Raw genomic sequence first — 24,902 nt, forward strand, 5'->3', positions numbered from 1 at the left:
CAACTATGACAGAGAAAGCTGGGGGTAGGGTGGGGTGGAAACAGAGCTTTGCCTTATATGGAGAAAATGACAAATCAGTCCTTACAGACAATCCGCCTTTCTTCTGCTTTGATCTAACCAGTCTTGCTCACCCCTCCCAACCTACTGCTGTGTGAATGGACAGCACAGTGTGAAAAAGGGGGATGGATGCGAGAAAGAAATGAGTCCAAGAGAGGAAGAGAGAAATAGAGTGATCTCATCCTCATGCGGTTGTTTACTTGCCTTTTGAATGATCTTATTGGATGATTTGGGGCAGCGTCAGAAAGCCTCGTGATGAAGTCATTCACTTTAAATCAATCACCGATTTAGTCTGATTGGAAAACAGTGGCTGCTCAATTGTGGAACATACATACTACTCCACAGCAGATCTGACTCCATCCACTACTGCACTGTTAACGTAAACTCCAACAACTGACAATCAAAATTAGTTATGTGGTTGTTAAGGTTTTTTGGTTGGTTGAATGGTGGTGACTGTGGTTGGTATAGACTTGTGATGCTGCCTGAATCATAATGACACCGTGTTCGTTCGTTGCCAGAGAGAACTGCCCCTCCCCCCCCCCCCCCCCCCCCCCCCCCCCCCCCCCAGCGACTGAGCCTGGTTTCTCTCAGTGTTTTTCTCCATTCTGTCACCTGATGGAGTTTGGGTTTCTTACTACTATCGCCTCTGGCTTGCTCAGCTGCTGTACAGCCGAAATGAACTCTGTTTGCATCATTGAATAACTTTCCTGTTGTCACTGTAAAGCTGCTTTGAAATCTGTATTGTATGAAGCGCTAAATAAATAAAGATGACTTGACTTGCTTGGTTGTTGCCAGGGTCGTTGGTTTTAGGAGCTTTCCTACATGGTTTCTACCCTGTTATTTGTGGTAGCCAAGGTGTTTCTATGTAGTTGCTAAGGTTACAGAGTGTTTTTTTAAGAATATGGCCAGGTGGTTTCTAGGGAAAGGGAAGCCAGCCCTTCTCCTGAGGGCTAACTTCTTGAAGAGTTCAACTACAACCCTAATAAAACCTGAACCAGCTAATCAAGGTGTTCAAGAATTTTTATAAATAACAAGCGGGTGTGCTGGAGCAGGGTTGGAATTGAAGTTTGCAGAGGGTAGCCCCCCAGAAGCACGGTTTGGTACCCCTGTTCAAGGGTGTACCGGATAGTTTCTAGGACATTACAAGATGTTCTGGGTGTTTTTTTAATGGCCCAAAAGGCAAAAGACCCATTAACTCAGTCTTATGAGAATTAAGAATTGAAGAACTGTACATTAAATTAAGTATTGTATTGTATTGTATTGTAAATGAATATAATGTAGCTATTGCTGCCTACAAGTTGCTATGTGACCCTGAGGCCAGGAACACTCACAAGCTCTGCCAGATCTGCCAGATGACATGAATAAACACCATGTCCACTGCACTGGCATTTTGGAAAGTGCAAGAGTGGCCAGCTAAATTTTGTTTTCTAAGGACAATAGCTCAGTCAAATCACATTTTCCCTGACTTGCTCCTTTCTCAATCATATCAGAGAAAATGTGATTTGACTGGAAGGGAATGCCAGAGAATAAAACAAACTGCACCCCTGAGCAAAGCACTTAACCCTGCGTTATTTCAGAAGCATCAAGTCATCATTTTATTTTCACACACATGCACACACTCAAATATGCACATGGCAGATGTCAAGGACCGAGTCATAACACCCTGGTTATGCAATATCCATTCATGGCATGTGTGTCGAGTTTTAAGTGCCTCAACCTTTCTTAACCTTTTATATAAACACAGGCATATGTTTTTAAATATTAAACTTGGACAAGGTCATGGAAAAATGCAAGAGGAGATCCCTGCAGTGTTCAAAGAGCCGAGTTTACGTGTTGAATGGTTTGCCATTTGGATACTAGAATGCCACTGTTGGTGAAGACTTTATTTCAGTCCCACTGTGATGAATTGCTACAAGCATAGTTTGTCCCTGCAGGATTGAAGGAATGTTCTGGGTTTAATTTACGTTCAAGTGTACATAATATTTTATCAAAATGTCAAAACTTGATCTTCCCAGTGGTGACATTTGCTGGACTTATCTAATTATTTAGTCCACCAAAACCCCAGCCCTTCTCATACAATTGACTGCAAGTCCACACCCACATTTTAAAGAACCAAGATCTACATTTTCTCTTTTTTGATAACCTGTTTCACTCAAATGTAAAAAACAAAAACTGTTGCTACTTTCATTTCATCGTAACTTTAAACTCTTTTGGTAGCATCTGTGACATTCTGTTGATTACCAAAAAACAACAACAAAAAAAAGGTCCCCACCCACCACTGTTAAAAGGATGATTTAAACAACTTTACTACTCAAATAACTATTTTTGTATAGGTGTGAACCAATACAAGCTCTGGAAGGAAGAGGAGCAGTTTCAGGGTACAAAACAATCTTATGAGCACCACATCTCAAGTTTTAAGAATCTGAATAATGTCTGGAGAATTTAAAGAATGTCAAGCAGCTAGATCACATGAAGTTTCATTTTGTGGCAATTGTTGATCTTGTGATATTTTGTATAGTTTGACATGTATGCATTTTGAATCCATTAATGGAAATGGAATGGAACTTATTTACAGAAGTGAATCAAATTCACAAACTTTTTACTACTAAAGTTTAAATGAGAGATTACAACATCTCTGTTAATGCTCTCATACTCACAATCACAAAACTGATTTAATGAAAGTACATTAAAAAGAGCTTTAAAATCATTGCGTTGTTCATAATGTTGCTAAATTTTATATTGCCAGATAAACCATCATAAATATATGTTAAATATTCAATTTATTGCCCAGTCCTAAGACAAACCTGTTTACACACACTTTGTGCTGAGCCACACAGTACTGTCAGATGGAAAAACAAATGGGACTCCCACTCCCACTTTGCCCATTCTGGCTGCAATGGTCAGCTAGAGCAGATCTGATTAGTTATTCAGAGTGACAGCGCTGTGGCCCCTGGATGCCCCCCGTCGTCCTCACTGCCACCACCAGGCGAGAGAATGACCCCGTCTTACACAACTGCCTACTCTGGCGGTTTGCCTGTCAAATGTGATGACTCATGGATTCTTTAACATAAATAAAAAGGAAATACAATCATCACAGTCTTACCCAGGTTCTCCATGGTGCAAAAGTATTTTGCTACCCTAAGAGAGCAAATGAGATATTAAAGAGTTTCTATTTGTGATCTTTCTTTTTGGGAGTCATTAGGGTGAGTAAATGATGACAGAATTTTATGTTTTTAATGAAAAAAAATGTAGGTTTTCCACAATAGAAAGAAATGCAAGGTTTGTAAATAAATGAGACATCTGCTCAAACATTGGTGGTGGAGGATGGTCTATGCACTGTCTATAATGTAAACACATGTTGGCAGTTGGTTTTGGAAAGTTACTGCACAGCAAACCCCCCCCCCCCCCCCCCCCCCCCCCCCCCAGTGTTAAATTAACTGCCAGAGTTTATATAATTCACACAGATTAAATAAAAACTGGCAATGATAATTTAACACCAGGAGTTTTGCTGTGTGGGAACTCATATATATTGTACAAATGCATATTTTCCAATTTAGTTTAAGCCTATAAATCTGTAACATATTTGTTACACACATTTCTAAGGCCTCTAAATTATCAACATGAACTTTGCTGAAAATCCTGTTTTACAATTTACTACATGCCTTCTGTCATCTGATCGACTGTTGACACTTTTTTGGCCCAAAAAAAAAAGCCTTTTGGTTTAATTAATTTTCCCCATTCAAATCATGGTACCTTTATCTTTACTGATTTTTATTAAGTAAATGTCAGAATAACTTTTTTGTATTGTTAATAAAAAACTACAGAGATTTGATCATAAAACTAAGCATTTAAATAACATATTATTGGGAGATATATTCATTTTATATAACCAGTCTGCTAGACTGTAAACAGACCTGATTGATTTACATTGCTATCAGAATTTCATCTTGCTCTTGTCTTTTTTTATCTCTGTATTCTCCTATATCATATTTTTTCAAATGCATCATAAAAGTCTGATGTATCAAATATGACAACCAACAACACATATCCAAAGTAGAAAAAAAAATGGTGTGTCAGAATAAGCTGTTTGATTTTATTTTATAATGGCACACCCACATGCTGCTGCCATGTTGAGATCACATGACTAGCCTAACACACACACACACACACACGCACGCACACACACACACACATGCATGCACACACACACACACACACACACACAGTATATACACTCACCGGCCACTTTATTAGGTACACCTGTCCAACTGCTCGTTAACACTTAATTTCTAAGCAGCCAATCACATGGCGGCAACTCAGTGCATTTAGGCATGTAGACATGGTCAAGACAATCTCCTGCAGTTCAAACCGAGCATCAGTATGGGGAAGAAAGTTGATTTGAGTGACTTTGAACGTGGCATGATTGTTGGTGCCAGAAGGGCTGGTCTGAGTATTTCAGAAACTGCTAATCTACTGGGATTTTCACGCACAACCATCTCTAGGGTTTACAGAGAATGGTCCGAAAAAGAAAAAACATCCAGTGAGCGGCAGTTCTGTGGGCGGTAATGCCTTGTTGATGCCAGAGGTCAGAGGAGAATGGCCAGACTGGTTCGAGCTGATAGAAGGGCAACAGTGACTGAAATAACCACTCGTTACAACCGAGGTATGCAGCAAAGCATTTGTGAAGCCACAACACGCACAACCTTGAGGCGGATGGGCTACAACAGCAGAAGACTCCACCGGGTACCACTCATCTCCACTACAAATAGGAAAAAGAGGCTACAATTTGCAAGAGCTCACCAAAATTGAACAGTTGAAGACTGGAAAAATGTTGCCTGGTCTGATGAGTCTCGATTTCTGTTGAGACATTCAGATGTTAGAGTCAGAATTTGGCGTAAACAGAATGAGATCATGGAACCATCATGCCTTGTTACCACTGTGCAGGCTGGTGGTGGTGGTGTAATGGTGTGGGGGATGTTTTCTTGGCACACTTTAGGCCCCTTAGTGCCAATTGGGCATCTTTAAATGCCACGGCCTACCTGAGCATTGTTTCTGACCATGTCCATCCCTTTATGGCCACCATGTACCCATCCTCTGATGGCTACTTCCACCATGTCACAAAGCTCTAATCATTTCAAATTGGTTTCTTGAACATGACAATGAGTTCACTGTACTAAAATGGCCTCCACAGTCACCAGATCTCAACCCAATAGAGCATCTTTGGGATGTGGTGGAACGGGAGATTCGCATCATGGATGTGCAGCCGACAAATCTGCGGCAACTGTGTGATGCCATCATGTCAATATGGACCAAACTCCCTGAGGAATGCTTCCAGCACCTTGTTGAATCTATGCCACGAAGAATTGAGGCAGTTCTGAAGGCAAAAGGGGGTCCAACCCGTTACTAGCATGGGGTACCTAATAAAGTGGCCGGTGAGTGTATATATATATATATATATATACAGCCGTCGGCATTTGAAGTGGATCAAAACCTTTCATCCAAGTTATACATGAATTTTGAACAATACCCGACAACTTTGATGAACTTTTTTGATCCACTTCAAATGTTGACTACTGTATATATATACAGAGCCTGGGACAATAATCAGAGTTATCCCCTCCGTTGACGGCCTTGTTCTACAGCACGTCTTGAAGCAGCTGAATGCGATCAGCTCTCCTAGCACAAACCAGATAATCTTTACATTATTCCTATTTTAGACCAGGTTTAAAAGGCAGATCCAATTATTTCAGGCTCAGCCTGTGCCTTCTAATTATGGCTGAGTTGCGGGACACTGTCTCTGTGAGGCTGGATGTATTAATGACTTGTGAAAGGAAAAAGAATGCCATTCTCTAACACTTTAGAGCTGTGGTGCAAGCTTTAGGGCTGTTATTTCAGTTGAGCTGATACTTGCCCCGTGTCACTTTTCAAGGACAGTGAAACACAAATGTTAGGCTGAACATGTCATACTGACAACCCATAATTGTTGCTTGTGTGTAATATAAAAACTTATGCAATAAAAAAAAAAGCATAATGAATGCACTCTAAATACTACCTCTATTAAATGTTTATAAAACTGCATCTGATGAAAGCTGATATTACGTTTTCCAGCATTGCTTTACCCAGAACTGGATGTTTATGTTTTGAATTGCTTAGTTTCTGGGTTCAGGGTGGCAGATGACTCATATTGTCTATTTCGAGATGGTTGTACATGCTAACACACATTGAGAGGACTCCGTATATAGACCGGTGACTAATATCTCTGCTTCCAGGTCAAAGGTCAGTTTTCTTGGCCAGCAATATTACTGTCAAAAAACACATTAATACACGTTTTTAATGTATGGTAAAACATGTTTTATATGATTATCAAAATAAGACATTTATTACTGCTTGTTCAAAAAAAAGTATTATGGCAGTACCATGGTTTAGTATATGTGTTTACATCGCACTCCAAGTTATATAAATAGAGCATGGCGTTTCAAATAAAACTTGTTTTGAAGTAAACAGATATTATTTAGTGTCTTTATTGACCATTTTTTCCTTTGAAGGTTTTAAAAGTACTCTGGGGACAATTTGTTAGCCATGTTGTCTCTATAAAACAGACGCACAAATAACCATGTTTACATGATGTCCTATATTTAATAGGAATAATCTACTTTGGAGCCTAATTCACCCCACGTATTCATTCCAGCTTGTCAAATAAGGCTTAAGTAAAGAATGTTTATCAGTCATCTGACTCATCAGTCATTCTGAACAAACTGATACAAAATGTTCATATTATATCTGTAACACTCTCATACATTCCACAAATGTTTATTTTGTCTTAGCACATCATGTTCTTTCTAGCCTTTTTACTTTCATTTAGGCTACTACAAAATTGGCTTAAGTAAACAAGGCACACAAAAACTGTGATCCACTGGTCCGAATTTTATTAGAAGCACATACCTCTAATTGTTGCTCTGAACAAACGATCAAAAACAAATTAGATCTCAATGTATTGAGGCACAAACAAAAAAATAGAGTGAGTATAGAGATGTGAAGTAACTTATGCCCCCTGCTGGCGGATTGTTGTTGTTGTTGTTTTTTGGAAGAAGGTTCTAGAGTGCAGCTTGTCCCTTCAAAGAATTGTAGAACTAACTGTTGCTTAAAATTTAGAAAATGTGGTGTTAAGCAAATATCCTGTTAATGGGTGTTGATGTAACATGTGACTGAAGTTACTGTCCCTGTTTTTGCTGATAGCGGAGACAGAACATGCACAGAGAGTCCCGGACACAGAGTCGGCCCAGCAAATGAGGCTGAGAGAGAGACAACGATTCTTTGAGGAGGTGTTTCAACACGATGTGGATGTCTACCTCTCCTCTGCACACCTGCAGATAGATTATAAGAGACGTGAGTTTGAAAACACACATATATGGACGACTGTTTTCATTTGAAAAAAAAATAATATAATATAATTTTGGGCCTTAAAAAAAATCATTTAAAACTGATAAATTTAGGCTATACAAACTCTTCAGGTAAATTTAGGAAAATTACACTTAACACTTTTTTTGTCAAACTTATTTAAGGAAAACCAATATCTCTGCCAGTGACAGCTTGAAGATCAACAAATGTCGAACCCCATACTCACTACGCCATAATGACAAATGCCCGTTCTGTGTGTAGTCCTTGCGCACACTAAGAAGTAAGCCACCTAGCCCCAGGCGTGGAGAGGTCTAGGTCGTAAAATCTGACAAATGTATGTGGTGAGGACCAGTCTGCCGCATTACAAATATCCCGAAGGGAAACACCCGAAATTAAAGCCGTAGAGGCAGCCATACTACTCATAGAATGGGCCCGAACAGCCATAGGTGAAGGCTGTCCGGCCGCTTCATAAGCTAGAGTGATAGCCTCAACTACCCACTTGCTCATAATCTGTTTCGATGCAGGGCAACCTTTCTTAGTTGAACCGAAGCAGACAAATAACTGCTCTGATCTACTCCACAGGGCAGCTCTGTGAACGTAGGCATCCAAAGCCCTAACGGGACATAACAGATTGAGTCTTTCCTGATCTGGGGTATTTAAAGGCGGAGGGGAAAAAGCCTGCAGCACAATTGGGCCCGCAACATTAGTAGGGACCTTAGGAATGTACCCCGGCCTAGGGTTTAGAAATGCTTTCACCATACCAGGTGCAAATTCCAGACATGAAGGAGCCACCGACAGGGCTAGCAAATCTCCAATTCTCTTGATAGAAGAAATAGCCAGTAGAAATACAGTTTTTAGTGTAAGGAACTTCTCTGAAACCTCTTCAATAGGCTCGAAGGGAGCCAAGGCCAGACCATCAAGTACAATGGCCAGATCCCAAGGCGGTGCTCTAGAGTGCAGTGCAGGCCTCAGCCTTAATGTGCCACGGAGAAAACGAATAATAAGAGGATCTCTCCCAAGAGAAGAAGCCCCCAGAGGGCTGCGATAAGCAGATATAGCCACTACATACACCTTTAAGGTGGAAGGAGATAGTCCAGCAGAGAAACGGTCTTGTAAGAATTCGAGAACTGTACCAACTGGGCAGTTAACAGGATTTAAAAAACATTCTCCACACCAGGTAGAGAACAATTTCCATTTAAATGCATATAGTTTTCTCGTGGAGGGAGCTCTGGATTGAAGGATGGTCTCAACGACCTTAGTCGAGAGACCGGATTCTATGAGCTGGGCCCCCTCAGAGGCCAAGCCCACAGTTTCCACAACTCTGGGTGAGGGTGAAATATTGTGCCCCTTGCTTGGGACAGCAGGTCCCTCCTGACAGGAATCTCCATCGGAGAGCCGTCCAGAAGGGACACTAGGTCCGAGAACCATACTCGGGCCGGCCAGTGCGGGGCTACTAACAATAGATGAGCCCCTTCCTGGCGAACCTTCTCCAGAACTCCCGGGAGCATTGATACCGGGGGAAAAGCATACAGGTGTAGCCTTGGCCACACCTGCACCATCACGTCTAGTCCGAGAGGAGCTGGATAAGTGAGGGAGAACCACAGCGGACAATGGGTTGTATCTGATGATGCGAAAAGATCGACTTGAGCTTGACCATAATTCTCCCATAGGAGCTCCACCACCTCAGGGTGAAGTCTCCACTTCCCGGGCCTCAGCCCCTGCCTTGACAGGATATCTGCTCCCACATTCAGATGCCCTGGAATATATACTGCCCTGAGTGACAGTAATTTCCCCTGGGCCCATAGGAGGATCTGATGAGCCAGTTTGCATAATAATCGAGACCTCAGACCCCCCTGATGGTTGATGTAGGAGACCACCGATGTGTTGTCTGTGCGGACAAGCACATGGTGGCCTCTCAGATCTGGCAGGAAGTATTTGAGTGCATGAAATAACGCCATCATTTCTAGACGATTTATGTGCCAAGAAAGCTGATGGTCCTGCCAGAGACCTGTCGCCGAGCGGCCACTCATGATCGCCCCCCATCCTGTGAGGGAAGCATCCATCGATAGCGTTACGCGTCGACAATAAGCCCCCAACACTGGGCCCTGAGCAAGGAACCAAGGTTTCTTCCACATGACCAAGGCACGTAGGCATCGCCGTTCATGCGGAACGGATTTCCCCTCGGAGAAAACCCCTTGGTCCTGAGCCCACCACTGCAGGGGTCTAATGTACACAAGGCCAAAAGAAATTACGTTGGACGCAGCTGCCATGAGACCCAACAGTCTCTGAAACTGTTTCATAGTGAGTGACTGGCCTAGTTTTACCCTCTTTACGGCTGTGAGAATCGCAGAAATACATGCTGGAGACAATCATGCTTGCATCGTTGTCGAATCCCACACCACCCCTAGAAAAGTGGTCCTCTGAGCTGGGAGGAGCACACTCTTCTTGGCGTTGAGCCGCAACCCCAACCTCTTTATGTGAGACAGAACAACATCTCGATGTCGAACTGCCATATGCTCGGATTGAGCTAGGATCAACCAGTCGTCGATATAATTTAGTATGCGGATGCCCTGGAGTCTCAGAGGAGCCAGAGCTGCATCCACGCATTTGGTAAAGGTGCGGGGTGATAAACCTAGGCCGAACGGAAGAACCCGATACTGGCATGCTTGGCCCCCGAAAGCAAACCTCAGGAACTTCCTGTGATGAGGATGGATAGATACATGGAAGTAAGCGTCCTTCAAGTCTATTGTGACAAACCAGTCCTCGTACTGAATCTGTGATACAATCTGTTTGAGTGTAAGCATCTTGAACTTGAGTTTCTGAACTCTGCAGTTTAAATGACGCAGATCTAGAATAGGACGCAACCCCCCATCCTTTTTTGGAACGATGAAGTAATGGCTGTAAAACCTTGACTCTCTGCTGGGAGGAGACACCCTTTCTATAGCCCCTTTTTGCAGAAGCGTCAGTACTTCCTGCTCCATCACCAAAGCCTGTTCGGAGTCCACCCCTGTGGGAAGGACCCCCTGAAATCTGGGCGGACGAGAACCAAACTTAATTCTGTAGCCATTTTCTATTATATGCTGAACCCATTGAGAAAAATTTGGTAGTAGTTTCCACGCTGCCAGAAATTCTGTTAAGGGAACCAGTCTGTCGAGACTGGCCTCTGGATTCGGTTGAACAATCATTTCGGTGCCCTGAAGCGGCTAACCGGCAGGGAACAACCGAACTGATCGTTCTACGACCCTCCTCGGAGGATCGAATGAGGACAGTGATACCTCGGTGCCCTGAAACGGTGAACCGGCAGGGAACAACCGAAGTGGCAGCACTGCGACTCTCCTCGGAGAATCGCCCCACCATAGATGGCGCTCCGTGGCCTGGAGGGATATATCTGTTGTGCGACGCAATTCTCGAATTGCGTCAGCGCTAACTTCCTCTTGATCATCAATGTCCCTCAGCAGGTCAGCCTGATATGCTTGTAATATAGACATGGTGTGTAAACATGCTGCTGCCTGACCTGCTGCCGAATACGCTTTACCCACCAGCGTAGTAGCTTTTAGAGGCTTAGTGGGTAACGTCGGGGCTTTCAGTGATGACGCTGACTCAGGGGAGAGATAGCTCGCAAGCATCTCTTCCGCCCGAGGCATTGCCATATAACCAAGATCATTAATACCCTTAATTACTATAATTGGATGTCTGAGGGTTAAAAATTCTAAAGATACCAGTTTATTCCATGATCTCGACACCTCAGTGTGGAGATCGGGGAAAAACGGGAGTCCCCGATGAAGAGGCTGTGATCTAGATGGAAAATAACGATCTAGTAAACTCTTTTTAGTATCACTTTCACAATCATCGGCTGGCCAGTCAATATTTAATTTAGCTACAGCACAAGATAAAACCTCCATAAGTTCCTCATCACCAGAGGTATGAGCTGGCGAAGACTCATAATCCCCTGTATCAATACTAGCAGCATCCAATTCCTCAGAACTGGATAGCTGCAGCATTGGTGCCTCAACCTGGGGAGAAGAAACCGCAGCGCGGGCTTATCCCTGGGCAGAGGCACTGGATTCAGCAGGTAAAGGCAGAGAAAGGGGGAGGCCCGTCTCAAACCCCGCTGCTAGATCCATCTGCGAACCCCAAGATGCACGCCGCCGCTGGGACCCGCACCTCGGAGAGCGCGAACCAAACCGTCCTCCTCGAAGAACGCCCGTCGGGAGCGGAGCGTCCTCACGGACAGCCTCTCGCAATGCTCACAGTCAGCCCCCTCGAGAACTGACTGGGCATGCTCCACTCCCAAAAAAGCAATACAAAGCTGATGCGTGTCCCCACCCGTGATAAAACGAGGGCAGGGAACAGCACAACGCTTAAAATCTTGCTTGCTCGCCATAATGTAATATATTGTGTGTGTATTTTGTAACTTGACAGACAACAATAAATAGACAAGGACATTATACAGAGAGCGCTTGCTGAAGGCACAGAAGCTGTCGCGGTCTGTTTTCAGGGGTGCTTTATAGTTTCCTGGTCGATGACGTCACCTATGACGTCTCGTCATTCCATTGGACTGATTTCCATTGGACTGATTATACACGTGCTTCACGACGCAATCACGCAGGGCGTTCCCACCGCGTCTCAAACGCAGCTCGAGTTTCCTTGAAAGGGAACTTTACACAGTGTTAAATTTACACTACACGGGACCAAAGAAATCTCCCAGGAGGTCAAAAATGACTGGTATTTCTATCCTTGTGGGGACATTTGGTCCCCATAACGTAGGGAATACCAGGTACACACACACAATATGAATAGATCAATATCACAAATTATAGCAAAATCCACTTAAAGTAACAACAGGTAACTTTTCAACCTTCATAATATATTTCCAAGTCTCTTGTGATGGTACATCGACTTACAATAGGTTGAATGACACGTCTGCCATAGCCTGACGGGGTCTGTAGCGTTTTTAATCGTACTTTTAAACTTCGGGTTTCGGTTAGTAACCGGCGAACAAAGAGAACTACAAAATTCGACTGCTTTACGGCATATACGTCACTTCCACCACCACCCCCACTTCCTTAAAATCGGACTTGCGAGCCAAATGTTATAGTCATGGCCGAAGCAGCACAGAAAAACAAGAAAGCAAAGGTTTTATCGGAGCAAAGCAAAAAGAGAAAAAGAGAAAGTGATCGCGTTAAAGGCAGAACGAGGATCAACATTGCAGAGCTGCCAACTCTCACGCATTGGCCGTGAGACACCCGCATTTGATTGGTTTCACACGCTCACACGCCACACCCCCGGTTTCTCGCGCTAAATTGTCAACCCGGTCGGTCAAATGCCTGAAAGATGAGTTTATCTATAGATCTCTACCTGTTGAGCCACTCGTGATCGACAAGTTATACCGCAAATTAGTTCAAATCTCCCGGAATCTAGAGCGAGCGCGCACGCGAGACAGAGACTGTGCTCCAACGCGCGCGGACGGCAGAGAGAGAAAGCGAGCGAGAGACCTTGCGTGTGCAGGGAGCATCGAACCCTCCATCGAAAAAAGAATGCCTCTCTCTAACCTCTCTAATTCGCTAGAGTAGCAGCGAATTATCAATCTGGTAGCTAGAAAACGATATTCTAGTTTTTGATGGTTAGCTATCGCTAGTATTTTCGTTCTGATTTGAACTTTGCAATCGATGAAATGCAAATAGCAAATGTTTGACCTAAAAAGTGTAGTCTACTCAACATGTACAAAGAAAGGAGGAAGATTATTAATAAAATCATATTTTAGGATACCTAACATGTCTGTGATATTTGTTTATTTGTCTTGCCTCAAGCTATAATGCAAATCGATTTGTAAAATTTGCAGATTCATTTATGGTAGCTTGATATTATAATATTGACGATATATGGTTATTATCAACCACTCAAACATTGCATTGAAGTATCATATAGATTCAGTAAAACGGTAACCAATAGACTAGGCTACTATAATGACGCTGGCTTGTAAACGTGAGCATCACGATCATTTGTCGTTAGAAAAAAAATAAAACCCATGAAATTATATTCATATGACATGCTGAAATATATGCCACTGTACCTGGGATGAAGACATTTCACACGCGACGCAAGCAGAACACCTGCATGTGACCTCCTCCTACAGTGTTCAGGGCTATCATGGTTGTCAACAATTGCACGTGCATGTAGGATGACAGAGTTTACGACAGTAGTAGAGGACAATACTGTTTCCCAACTGTAGGGGGACCCCGAGAGCAAAAGTTATCTGTTGTTACTTTAAAGGTTACATTTACATTTAGTCATTTAGCAGACGCTTTTATCCAAAGGTTGAAAGACCACAGTCTTTAATTTAAGACACAAGATGATATAGATGAAACCTACTTTGAAGAAGATTATAAGTAGCCATATATGCCATTAAGTCCCCATAACGTAGGGAATACCAGGTACACACACACAATATTAACAGATCAATATCACACATTATAGCAAAATCCACTTAAAGGTTGAAAGACCACAATCTTTAATTTAAGACACAAGATGATATAGATGAAACCTACTTTGAAGAAGATTATAAGTAGCCATATATGCCATATTCACATCTAATCATTTTCTTTTCCTCTCACATGTTGTGTCTGACCCTCCTATTGCAGCTCCCTTAGGAAGCATCTCATCAATGGAGGTGAATGTCGATATGCTAGAACAGATGGATCTTATGGACATCTCTGATCAAGAGACCTTGGATGTCTTCTTCAGTGCCAGCGGAGAGGAAGGAGCACTGACATCTCCTCTTCCAGGTATAAACTTCACACCAGTCTAAATGGCCGTTCACACTGATTGTGGGTCGACAAGTTTCTGTATTGCTAGGTGATGCTTGACTGCAATATCCAACTGTATCAGGTGACATAGGCTCCACTGTGTGCATTCCTATTTGGTATTTGCATTAAGTAGAACTCTACTTCACTGCATTGCCATCAGTCTCTGTTGCTCATGACACCTGCAATTGACATCTTCTGGTTGCTTTGTTGCAGCAAATTGCCAGCAGTGTAATTGTTTTCTAACCAGGTGCAAAGTTCCCTGTAGTACACAAAGTAGTCTTTTTATATATCTACTGAAAGCTAAATAGCGCTCGAAGTGATAGTTACTACCAAAAAGATCATATTTTTTTCCCAATGTAATATGGAGTTAGCCTGGGTTTCCCCATACTACCTTGCCGCAGCGCGATTTTATTCACGCTGCTAGGTAGTCTGGATACCATGGACCAAATTTTCGCCTCATTTAGGGAACCAATCACAGAACGGGGAGGGAGCAGCAAGACGATGACGCGTCTATTCAACACACCGAAGCAGTTTGTTTAGACATGGATCCAACATGGCAGCAGACGCGAATGTTGATAGACAACATTCGGATATAAATGTTAAACTACAAAACAACCCAGAAAATGGCTCCAATCTATTAGTTTCAGTCATACTTTCGATGTGTTTACAAGACTGCAACTCCGCGGATAAAAAACAAAACAAGCAAATAAACCACACACTCGGGTTTGATTTGGGTTGTGCTAGCCTATAGCTGTCTGTGTGTTACATAAACTAAAAGAACGTTTATATATAATATTTTCTGGCTAGTTTACTTTAGTTTTTTTTTATATAATACACAACTTTCACCCAAACTGAATAACTAAAAACAAGTTTTTACCGGGTAGCCTAAATCTTCTATAAATATTTTTGAGTCTTTATTTTCTTTTATTTGCTAAAACTCACTAGACATGCTTATTCTGTGCATTTTGGGCACTTTTTGTGTGAAATCATATTTATTTTTGTCCATCAAAAGTGTGAGTTTTCACTTTAGTTGAGCGTGAGCAGAGTAGCAAAAACAGATTCAACGCCGAAATCCCCGCTTCACTGCTGCTCACGCGCCGCTCCTGCTCGACGCTCACGTGCTGTTCCTGCTCCCGGTGTGAATGCACGCATTGGTTAACATGTACGCCGAAAAAAATAAGCGCAGCTCATGCGGTGTGAAACGGCCGTTAGATACACGTCATCGTGTACACATAAATCTCTGACCCATCGTCTTCTTCCTCGTCTAATTTCTGTCGCTCTACATACGTCATCTGGTATAATTGAAACGATTGGCTATGAGCTACGTACAGGCGCATTTGATAGACATTCGTAGCACCCAATAAACGGCTCTGGGCATTCGTAAACCACACCTCAAATACGAGAAAATGAACATGTGGTTCCCGACCCAAGTCTCAAAATGAGACTTGGGTCTGACGTTAGCCAGGCTAATATGGAGTGGCATTGTGGACTAATATAATTTGCCAACCTATTCTCATGGGAAAACTTGACAATTTAAGGAGGTGGTGATTTCAAAATTAATTTGTATGATGTAATTCACATGGAAACATACAATTGTTAGACAATAAGCATAAAGGTCAACACCTACACAGCTTGTAAACCATAAGCAGATTGTATGAAAACGTACAAATGAATTAGTACAAATTTATCCGAATTAGCAACCAAATCCTCAAAACGTAAAATAGTTAGAAATTGCTGTGAGTGTGTGTTAGATATTGAACCCAGGTTGTGACACAACAAATATAGCAAACGTTTGATATATTCAGAGTAGCATGCCAGCAACAAAGCAACCTCATTTTCAATGAGAAATGTCAGATTTTAACTTTTTTTTTGTGTGTGTATTTGACTGTTTAAGTGCAATAAGCAGCGAAAAAAACGCACACTTTGGGTGTGAGCACAAAATCTGCGGTAATGAATAAAATTATGCACAATATGCGCAATGCAGTGAGCACTGAAGTATAGACAATGATTTGCCTCATACAGCTGCATACTGCAGTCGAGTTAAAACACCCACTAGCAAACATGATTTGTTTTTGTCAAACCAGTTAAGTGTGAACCCTGTCCCACAGACAATTTCATTGATCAATGCAATTACACAGGGTTTGTGCTATATTCAAAGTAGCATGCCAACAACAAAGCAACCTCATGTTCCATGAGAGTTGACGATTTTGGAAGCATACCTATCACAGGGTCTTATGTTCCCCAGATGTATATGACTCATAATGAACATAATATGTTCCTAGGTCCTGTTCCCCAGTTCAATGGTCTGTTAACACACATTAAGTAAACCTTTTAAAAGTTCAGGACTCATTTTCCCACAGCCCTAATAATAAACTTCTAACCCTAACATAAGGAAGCTATAACCTTTTGTGATTCCATCACTCCAACCATTTGTTTAGTATCCTCAACTCTAGGCCTATTATATTGAAAGCCATTTGGCAATGCTGTGAAACAGAAAATTGTATATTTCATTAACTGATTTAATGTTAATACATATAGGCAGGGCTGGGCATTCACTTTTTTTGCTCACCAGCCACTGTGGCTAGTCGTTTTCCAAAGTTACTAGCCACTTAGCCTTTACGCTGGCCACAATTCTGACATAGATACAATGGGGAAAAACTACCATATATATTTTTTTTTTATATATTTTCTCATAATTTGGTAACAAAGCAGGTATATTAGGCTGATGTCACCTGAAGACCTGACACATAGACCCATTATACTGTTTCACAGTTATTGTAAACAGTTAAGAAAGAACATGCATGTTTACTTGAATACTCGCCAAGACCTGGATTTTGACATTATTTTGTGTGTATTTGACTGTTTAAGTGCAAGAAGCAGCGAAAAAGAACACACACTTTGGGTGTGAGCACAAAATCTGCGGTAATCAGTCCCTCCAGAAAAATGTGATTATGCGATCGCATGATTTAGTGCATAATCAGCCAAAGTCCGCATATTTATGCGGGGGCCGCATTTTTTCAAATACGCCGCACTTTCGCTGCATAAATTGGCGATTTCCATGCAAAATATGCGAAGCTTGCATGATTTCATAATCCTCGCATTTTCGTTGCAAAAAAGTCACATATATCTTAGCAGAAAGTTGAAAAATGTTGCGTTTGCTTCACACAAGAGCAGCCATTTCCCCCTGTTGCCATGGGAACGTTATGAAGTGACGTAATTATGGGACGTGAACATCATCGAAAAGCTGTAAAACAGGAGCACACTTTATTTTTTATATTTTATTTATTCATTTTTACAGAAGTTGTAGCATATTCCTTTTGTGAAAACTACAGAACTTGTTTGACTCATCAATGTTTTGTAAGTTTGATGTTTTTATTAAGGTCTTAAATAAAACAAGATGAGAACTTAAATATTCCCAGCACTTTCTGTGATGTAGTAGGCTATGCCTATCATAGGAAGTAATAAGAAATGACTCTTTACATTAAGGTAGTAGCCTAGTGAGAACAGGGTGTTGGGGGAATCACTTTTTTTTTCCTCTTTTTCATCAAACCGCAGTTTTTGCAAGTTCCCGCAATTTCATCGCATAAAAATGCATAAATATCCCGGATATTCCATCGCATTTTTTAAGAAAACGGGCCGCATAATCAAGGATTTTTGCCCGCAACAATCACAAAAAAAATCATAAAACTCGCATAAAATTATGCACAATATGCGCAACCCCATGCAGAAATTGAAGCCCCGTTACACCAACAATATTCCTCCGGAGCAAATTAAACAAGTGAGTAAGGGGAGGCGGGTTTGTGTGTCAACTCGCTGTCGGAGAAATGAGAGAACAAGAAAGGGCAACTGGTATCGTGTATCTGTTCTAAGGGAAATGAGTATTGGAAGTGTTTCAGATATTTCAGTATCGAAAAATCTATATTTCTGACAACACTACATTTTGTTTATTATTTCAGATGCCTTTTTAAAAGACTACAACTGAAACATTTATATATATATATATATATATATATATACACTCACCGGCCACTTTATTAGGTACACCTGTCCAACTGCTCGTTAACACTTAATTTCTAAGCAGCCAATCACATGGCGGCAACTCAGTGCATTTAGGCATGTAGACATGGTCAAGACAATCTCCTGCAGTTCAAACCGAGCATCAGTATGGGGAAGAAAGGTGATTTGAGTGACTTTGAACGTGGCATGATTGTTGGTGCCAGAAGGGCTGGTCTGAGTATTTCAGAAACTGCTAATCTACTGGGATTTTCACGCACAACCATCTCTAGGGTTTACAGAGAATGGTCCGAAAAAGAAAAAACATCCAGTGAGCGGCAGTTCTGTGGGCGGAAATGCCTTGTTGATGCCAGAGGTCAGAGGAGAATGGCCAGACTGGTTCGAGCTGATAGAAGGGCAACAGTGACTGAAATAACCACTCGTTACAACCGAGGTATGCAGCAAAGCATTTGTGAAGCCACAACACGCACAACCTTGAGGCGGATGGGCTACAACAGCAGAAGACTCCACCGGGTACCACTCATCTCCACTACAAATAGGAAAAAGAGGCTACAATTTGCAAGAGCTCACCAAAATTGAACAGTTGAAGACTGGAAAAATGTTGCCTGGTCTGATGAGTCTCGATTTCTGTTGAGACATTCAGATGTTAGAGTCAGAATTTGGCGTAAACAGAATGAGAACATGGAACCATCATGCCTTGTTACCACTGTGCAGGCTGGTGGTGGTGGTGTAATGGTGTGGGGGATGTTTTCCTGGCACACTTTAGGCCCCTTAGTGCCAATTGGGCATCGTTTAAATGCCACGGCCTACCTGAGCATTGTTTCTGACCATGTCCATCCCTTTATGGCCACCATGTACCCATCCTCTGATGGCTACTTCCACCATGTCACAAAGCTCTAATCATTTCAAATTGGTTTCTTGAACATGACAATGAGTTCACTGTACTAAAATGGCCTCCACAGTCACCAGATCTCAACCCAATAGAGCATCTTTGGGATGTGGTGGAACGGGAGATTCGCATCATGGATGTGCAGCCGACAAATCTGCGGCAACTGTGTGATGCCATCATGTCAATATGGACCAAACTCCCTGAGGAATGCTTCCAGCACCTTGTTGAATCTATGCCACGAAGAATTGAGGCAGTTCTGAAGGCAAAAGGGGGTCCAACCCGTTACTAGCATGGGGTACCTAATAAAGTGGCCGGTGAGTGTATATATAAAATTCAACCCACCAAAATGGCTAGTAGGAATGATTGCGTTACACCCACATTTGGCAGGTTGACGTGTGTTGATGTCAGCCCTGTATATAGAAAATAGGAACCTTTTCATTTGTATTCCTTATTTACCATAAAACAACTGGGGGACACAGGGCCCTGGGAACATAGGACCCTTTTTCATGTGTTTATTATGTGCCATATAAATCTGGGGGACATACGAATGATCCTGACGATTTCTGGCAAAATTAGTGATAGAGACCAACAATGAAATAAGATCAACTATATGCAAAAAAAAAACAAAAAAAAAACAGTGATGTAATGCAGTGAGCACTTGACGTATAGACACTGATTTGCCTCATACAGCTGCATACTGCAGTCGAGTTGAAACACCCACTAGCAAACGTGATTTGTTTTTGTCAAACCAGTTAAGTGTGAACCCTGTCCCACAGAAATTGATCAATGCAATTACACAGGGTGGGTTGGGTAGGGTAGGGTAGGGTGGGGTGGGGGGGGGGGGGTGGGGTGGGGGGGCGGCAATTTAAACAATCCCAGCAATTTAAACACTGTCAGTGTGAACAGGGCTTAAGGCTTTCACAGAGACAGGTGTGATTTCTCAGAACACAGGTGGTAAGAACATTTTCTATGTGCTGTTAAATAAAGATCACTTACAGCACCAAAAATGAATGCTTTCTAGTAAAACCCTTTTATTGATAACCAAATAACAATGAAGTGTCAAAAGAAACAGTCACTCGTATGTTGAAGCCATGTGGCTCAGATCTGAGCAAAAATCTTGTAAAATTCCATTGAATTCCAGTTAACAAATTATAATTTTCTTCTCCAGCTCTTGGTCACACTGACATAAAAGAGGAAGGATTGCGGAGAAATGACGTGTCCTTGAGAATTTCTGACCCTTGTGAGATCAAAACACGTATGTTGTCAACTTCTTCAAACTCCACCTGTGACAGTCAGGCCTCCAATGAGGACGGATCAAACACTCCTGTCGTCCAATCAGATGATGAAGACATGCATGAAGATAGCCTGTTGCAAACAGGGGTGCCCACAGGCAACAATGAAGAGTCCCTGCCCTCTGACCTCTCATTATAACCTGCCTTGCCATTTATTACTGACGGTTTGGGAAAAGTTACATGTCTAGGTTGAGACTGTTTTAGGGTTGGGTTGAGTAGTTTTAGCCATAAATCAATCTACCGAAGACCTTCATGAACGTTGCGAAATGTAACACATACAAGGCTCATATTACGCCACACAGGGAGTGTCACACTTCGACAGACCTGTATTGTTGTATTGTCATTTGCGTCTTATCATTTAACTGTATCATTTGCTCTTTTGGGGGAAAAAATATCTGCAGGTTTATTGACACCACATACACACCACAAATATTTTGCAATTCATTTTTACAAAGATTGGTGCTGATCTGTAGTGACACTAAATGCAAACAGGGGTGCCCACAGCCAACAATGAGAGACTAAAACTGCTGAGGTGAGTCTCACACAAACATTTCACCTCAAATATTAAAAGAAAACAAAACATAGAGAAAATTAATCCTCTTATTTATACCATTAAAAGGTATGTTACATTTTTCATTTTTGGTTTCATAATTTCATAAGGAATCATTTCATAATTGTCATTTTTGGTAGAACTATCTGTATAAGGTTTTTTGTATCTTGGCATTATTTTACATTTAGCATTTGGTAGACACTTTTATCCAAAGTGTCTATAGCATTGAAGATATGCATTTTATCAGTTCATGCATTACCTGGGAATCAAACCATGATCTTGACGTTGTTAGCACCAAGGTCATGCTCTACTTTTTACCATTCTTTCCTCTTTTTTTGTGATTTGTGTTAATCTTAATGGTGATTCTCATCAATGCATTACTGTATTTTTTTGTTATTACAATAAAAATATTTTTATTTTTTATTTAAACCAACATAAAAGGCAATGCAACAAATACTAACATGGTGTTCAAATAACAGTATTAATACAGTATAATAAATTGTTAATGAGAATTTGTAAATGAGGAAATGCTTATTTGTTATGAAAATAATGTCACAGTGCAAAACATCTTAATAGGCATTAATTTTATTTTAATAGATTGCCTTTCTTTTTCAAGACAGTAAACAATAAGGTTGGGGCGAGAGGAGGGTGAATGGACCCATAACCACCCAAAATTTAACCTGGGTACTATGAACTCACAGTCATGTCATGCACAACCCATTATGTAACACGCACTGATAGACTTCATTTTCTTTAAGCAAAATATTATTATTGTTTTATTTCTTTTGATTGGGAGTGAAATATGATCCATTCTTGACAGTTTTTGTGAGACCTAAAACTGTTGGGTGTGTAGGTTAAGAATGTCTTGGTTAACTTTTTTTTTTTTTTTTTTTTTGATTATGTGCTGAGGATGTCTTCCTCTCTGATGTCCACAACACCTTATGCTTTGCTATCAAAATAAAGCCAAATGCCAGATAAAGAGTATTGGTATTTAATTATTTATTATTTAACTGTTTCTCATATTTCCAAATATGAGTGAAGAAACTGACTGAAAAATATGCAGGTCTGAGGTTAACCCCACTGTGATATCTTTAACGCAGCCAAGAGTATAATAATAATAATTGATTACATTTATATAGCGCTTTTCTGGCTACTCAAAGCGCTTTCCATATGGAAGGGGGAAACTCCTCAACCACCACCAATGTGCAGCATCCACCTGGATGATGCGACTGCAGCCACACTACACCAGAACGCCCACCACACACCAGCTTATTGGTGGAGAGGAGACAGAGTGATAGAGCCAATCAGTATATGTGGGGATGATATGGACGCACTTTCTCATGTCTTATTGTTATATTCTACCTTTTAGTCTATTAGTAAAGTAATCAAAATAGCTAAATAATACGGTTACAGTAAAGGTTTAAATGTTAAGGTAGGTCTAGTCATTTGTCCCACAATACTTATTGACTATTATCAGTTATGAAACTAAAGGCTATGTAGTAGCTTTCTAAACTGTAACCAGACAATTATATGTTTCAGGCCAAAGCCTTTAGATAAAAATGTTCTATCGATCATGAGTAACAAATTTAGTCAGTGGTGTCTAGAAGGATTTTTCATTATGACAATAATGTATGAAGACCATGAATGCATATTTTTTCAACATCCTAGTCTATAGTAGTGCTCAGACATTTGCCTGAATGTGTGGAATTAAGATTAACAAAAGCAAGAGAATGCCAAATATTTCCAAATAGTTTTAAAGTCATCTAAGACTGCTCACTTACCTGTAAGAATGGCAGGCTAGCTGGAGTACTAGTAAAGAGTGACAGCATGTTCCTGAACAGTCTGCTAATGTGACTGCTCTTTGTTGTCATGTCCAAACACATTGTCAAAGGAATGTACTGGGGTGTCAATCAAGCAAATGTTAATAAAAGAATCTGCAGTCCTCAGATCCGTCTACCCCTCGAAGGCTGCGGTTGAGAGCGCTTTCCCTGTGCCCAGTCTTTTTGTGGGGGAGCACGGGAAGCAATGCTCTGTTTATCATTAAGGACAGTACTCATCCTTTTCATTATCTGTTTGCACTACTCCCATCTGGAAGACGCTACAGAGCGCTAAAGTCTCGCACTTCCAGATTCCGAAACAGCTTTTATCCAACGGCCATTTTTGAACTGAATTCCCTCTACCCTGCCTCTATCCCCCCACAGCTGCTTCAATAATTTTGAACAGACGTGTATGCCATATTGTTGCAATATCATGCACAAGACACTTTCAAATTTGTATTATTTTTATTGTTTTAACATGGTATATGTTGGTATGTGTAATATGGATGAATACAGTTTGTTTTCTATGAGAGATGTCAAATTTCGTTGTATACCATGCAATGACAATAAAGGTAAAACGAACTACATTTTTGTGTGGCACGGTGTGAGGAGCTGGCTTTTGATGTTTGGGGCTGCTCCTACTCAGCAGCCCCGGAGACATGTGAGCGGCGGGAAAGGAGTTTCTGGAAAGCCTGTTTGGCTGACTCCTGAAACCTCTCAACAACCGAATTCACTGCGTTGCCGAAGAGGCCAGAAGGCGACAGAGATGCATCCATTAAAAAGTTTTTGTCTTACGGCTGCAGTCCGTAGCTTTTTTTGGGTTAAAAATGATCCAAAATACATATTTGAGAAAATACATAACCAGCCAGTGTTCAACACTATCTGCTTGCCGTAGCTCGATTCAAAGCGGTAAGCTTGTAATAAAGTTTTTAATTCCAGTGGTACTGGTGGATTTCCGCGGGAGATTCGAGCAGGTCTTTGCGTCATTACGTCACATCTGTGCACATAAAGAAGGAGTCTCGGCTAGTAGGCTATGTTGCGTGTGAGGATGTTGGAGGTGGAGATTTATAGCCTTTTCTCACTGCACTTGATATAATTAAACTTATCAATTTGATGGCGGATCCAGAAAGGTTCAAACGACAATCACCAGTGACAACTGGAGATTCACCCGTTGTAAAATGCAAAAGACTTCGTTCGGACTTCGGAGTGGCTACAGAAAGAAGAGACTGCAACCGGCCCATGCGAAAACAAAGATACATATCGGAAGGACATTACATGTAGTCACGCAATGCTTGCTTATATTGTTAACATTAACAATTTGAGAACAAAGTATCATTTGCATGGTTTTGCGTGATATGATAACTTATAAGCGATTGTTAGATTTAATCAGCGCGATTTACTGCAATGTCAGAACCAGAACAAAGGTGGATGTTTCTTACTAGTTTAGATGACATTTTCCAGTGAAAATTATTATGTTGGTCATACTTCCAAAAATAATAATCTGTGATTCTGAATGCCATTATCCACACCGGCGCGGTGACTGACAGCCTCACACTCTCCTCAAACATTGTGTTCATTCGCGCTGTGCCGTGTTGAAGGTGTTGAACTACAACTCACGTAGAGTTGATAATTCCACGAATGACTGCAATTGCAGATTTCGAACAGAGATGGCGACAAAGAGGAAAAACGCCGGACTGCAGCTTTAATATTGCTTAAGTTAAGCCAGAGATGTCTCTCAGTGGCCACCAGGGCTGCCATAGACCGGCCGATGGTTTTAGCTGTCTCCTTGACGGCCCTGAGAGACAAATCTGTGGCCCGACGCAGTTCGCAAACCGCGTTCGGGCCAATTCCCCCGCCCTCATCAAGATCTCCTAACAATTCAGCCTGATAGGCCTGCAGCAGCATCATAGTGTGGAGGCATGCTGCAGCCTGACCAGCAGCTGAATAAGCATTACCCACCAAAGCCGATGTTGTTCTGACTGGCTTGGTGGTTAATACCAGGGCCTTAAAGGGGTAGTTCGGAATTTTGGACATCGGGCCTCATTTACAAGTGAGCCTTAGTGTTATTTATCAGTAGAG

General features: G+C 41.6%; 2 protein-coding genes across 2 annotated transcripts in view; both read left to right on the forward strand.

Annotated features, from left to right (window-relative positions):
- si:ch211-253b8.5 (dysbindin) overlaps nt 1-21,414 on the forward strand; it is a 45,649-nt gene extending 24,235 nt beyond the window's left edge. The window contains exons 2-4 of the mRNA XM_056266583.1: nt 7,294-7,443; nt 14,097-14,240; nt 20,333-21,414. Coding sequence (XP_056122558.1) covers nt 7,294-7,443; nt 14,097-14,240; nt 20,333-20,595 — 557 coding nt within the window. The 3' untranslated portion in view covers nt 20,596-21,414. The remainder of the gene's footprint in view (nt 1-7,293; nt 7,444-14,096; nt 14,241-20,332) is intronic.
- smim7 (small integral membrane protein 7) overlaps nt 1-24,902 on the forward strand; it is a 303,536-nt gene that overhangs the window by 72,142 nt on the left and 206,492 nt on the right. The window lies entirely within an intron of this gene.

This window comes from Rhinichthys klamathensis, unplaced genomic scaffold, assembly GCF_029890125.1.
Source record: "Rhinichthys klamathensis goyatoka isolate OS25496 unplaced genomic scaffold, OSU_Roscu_1.1 h1tg000249l_1, whole genome shotgun sequence".
In the NCBI taxonomy this organism is placed as follows: Eukaryota; Metazoa; Chordata; class Actinopteri; order Cypriniformes; family Leuciscidae; genus Rhinichthys; species Rhinichthys klamathensis.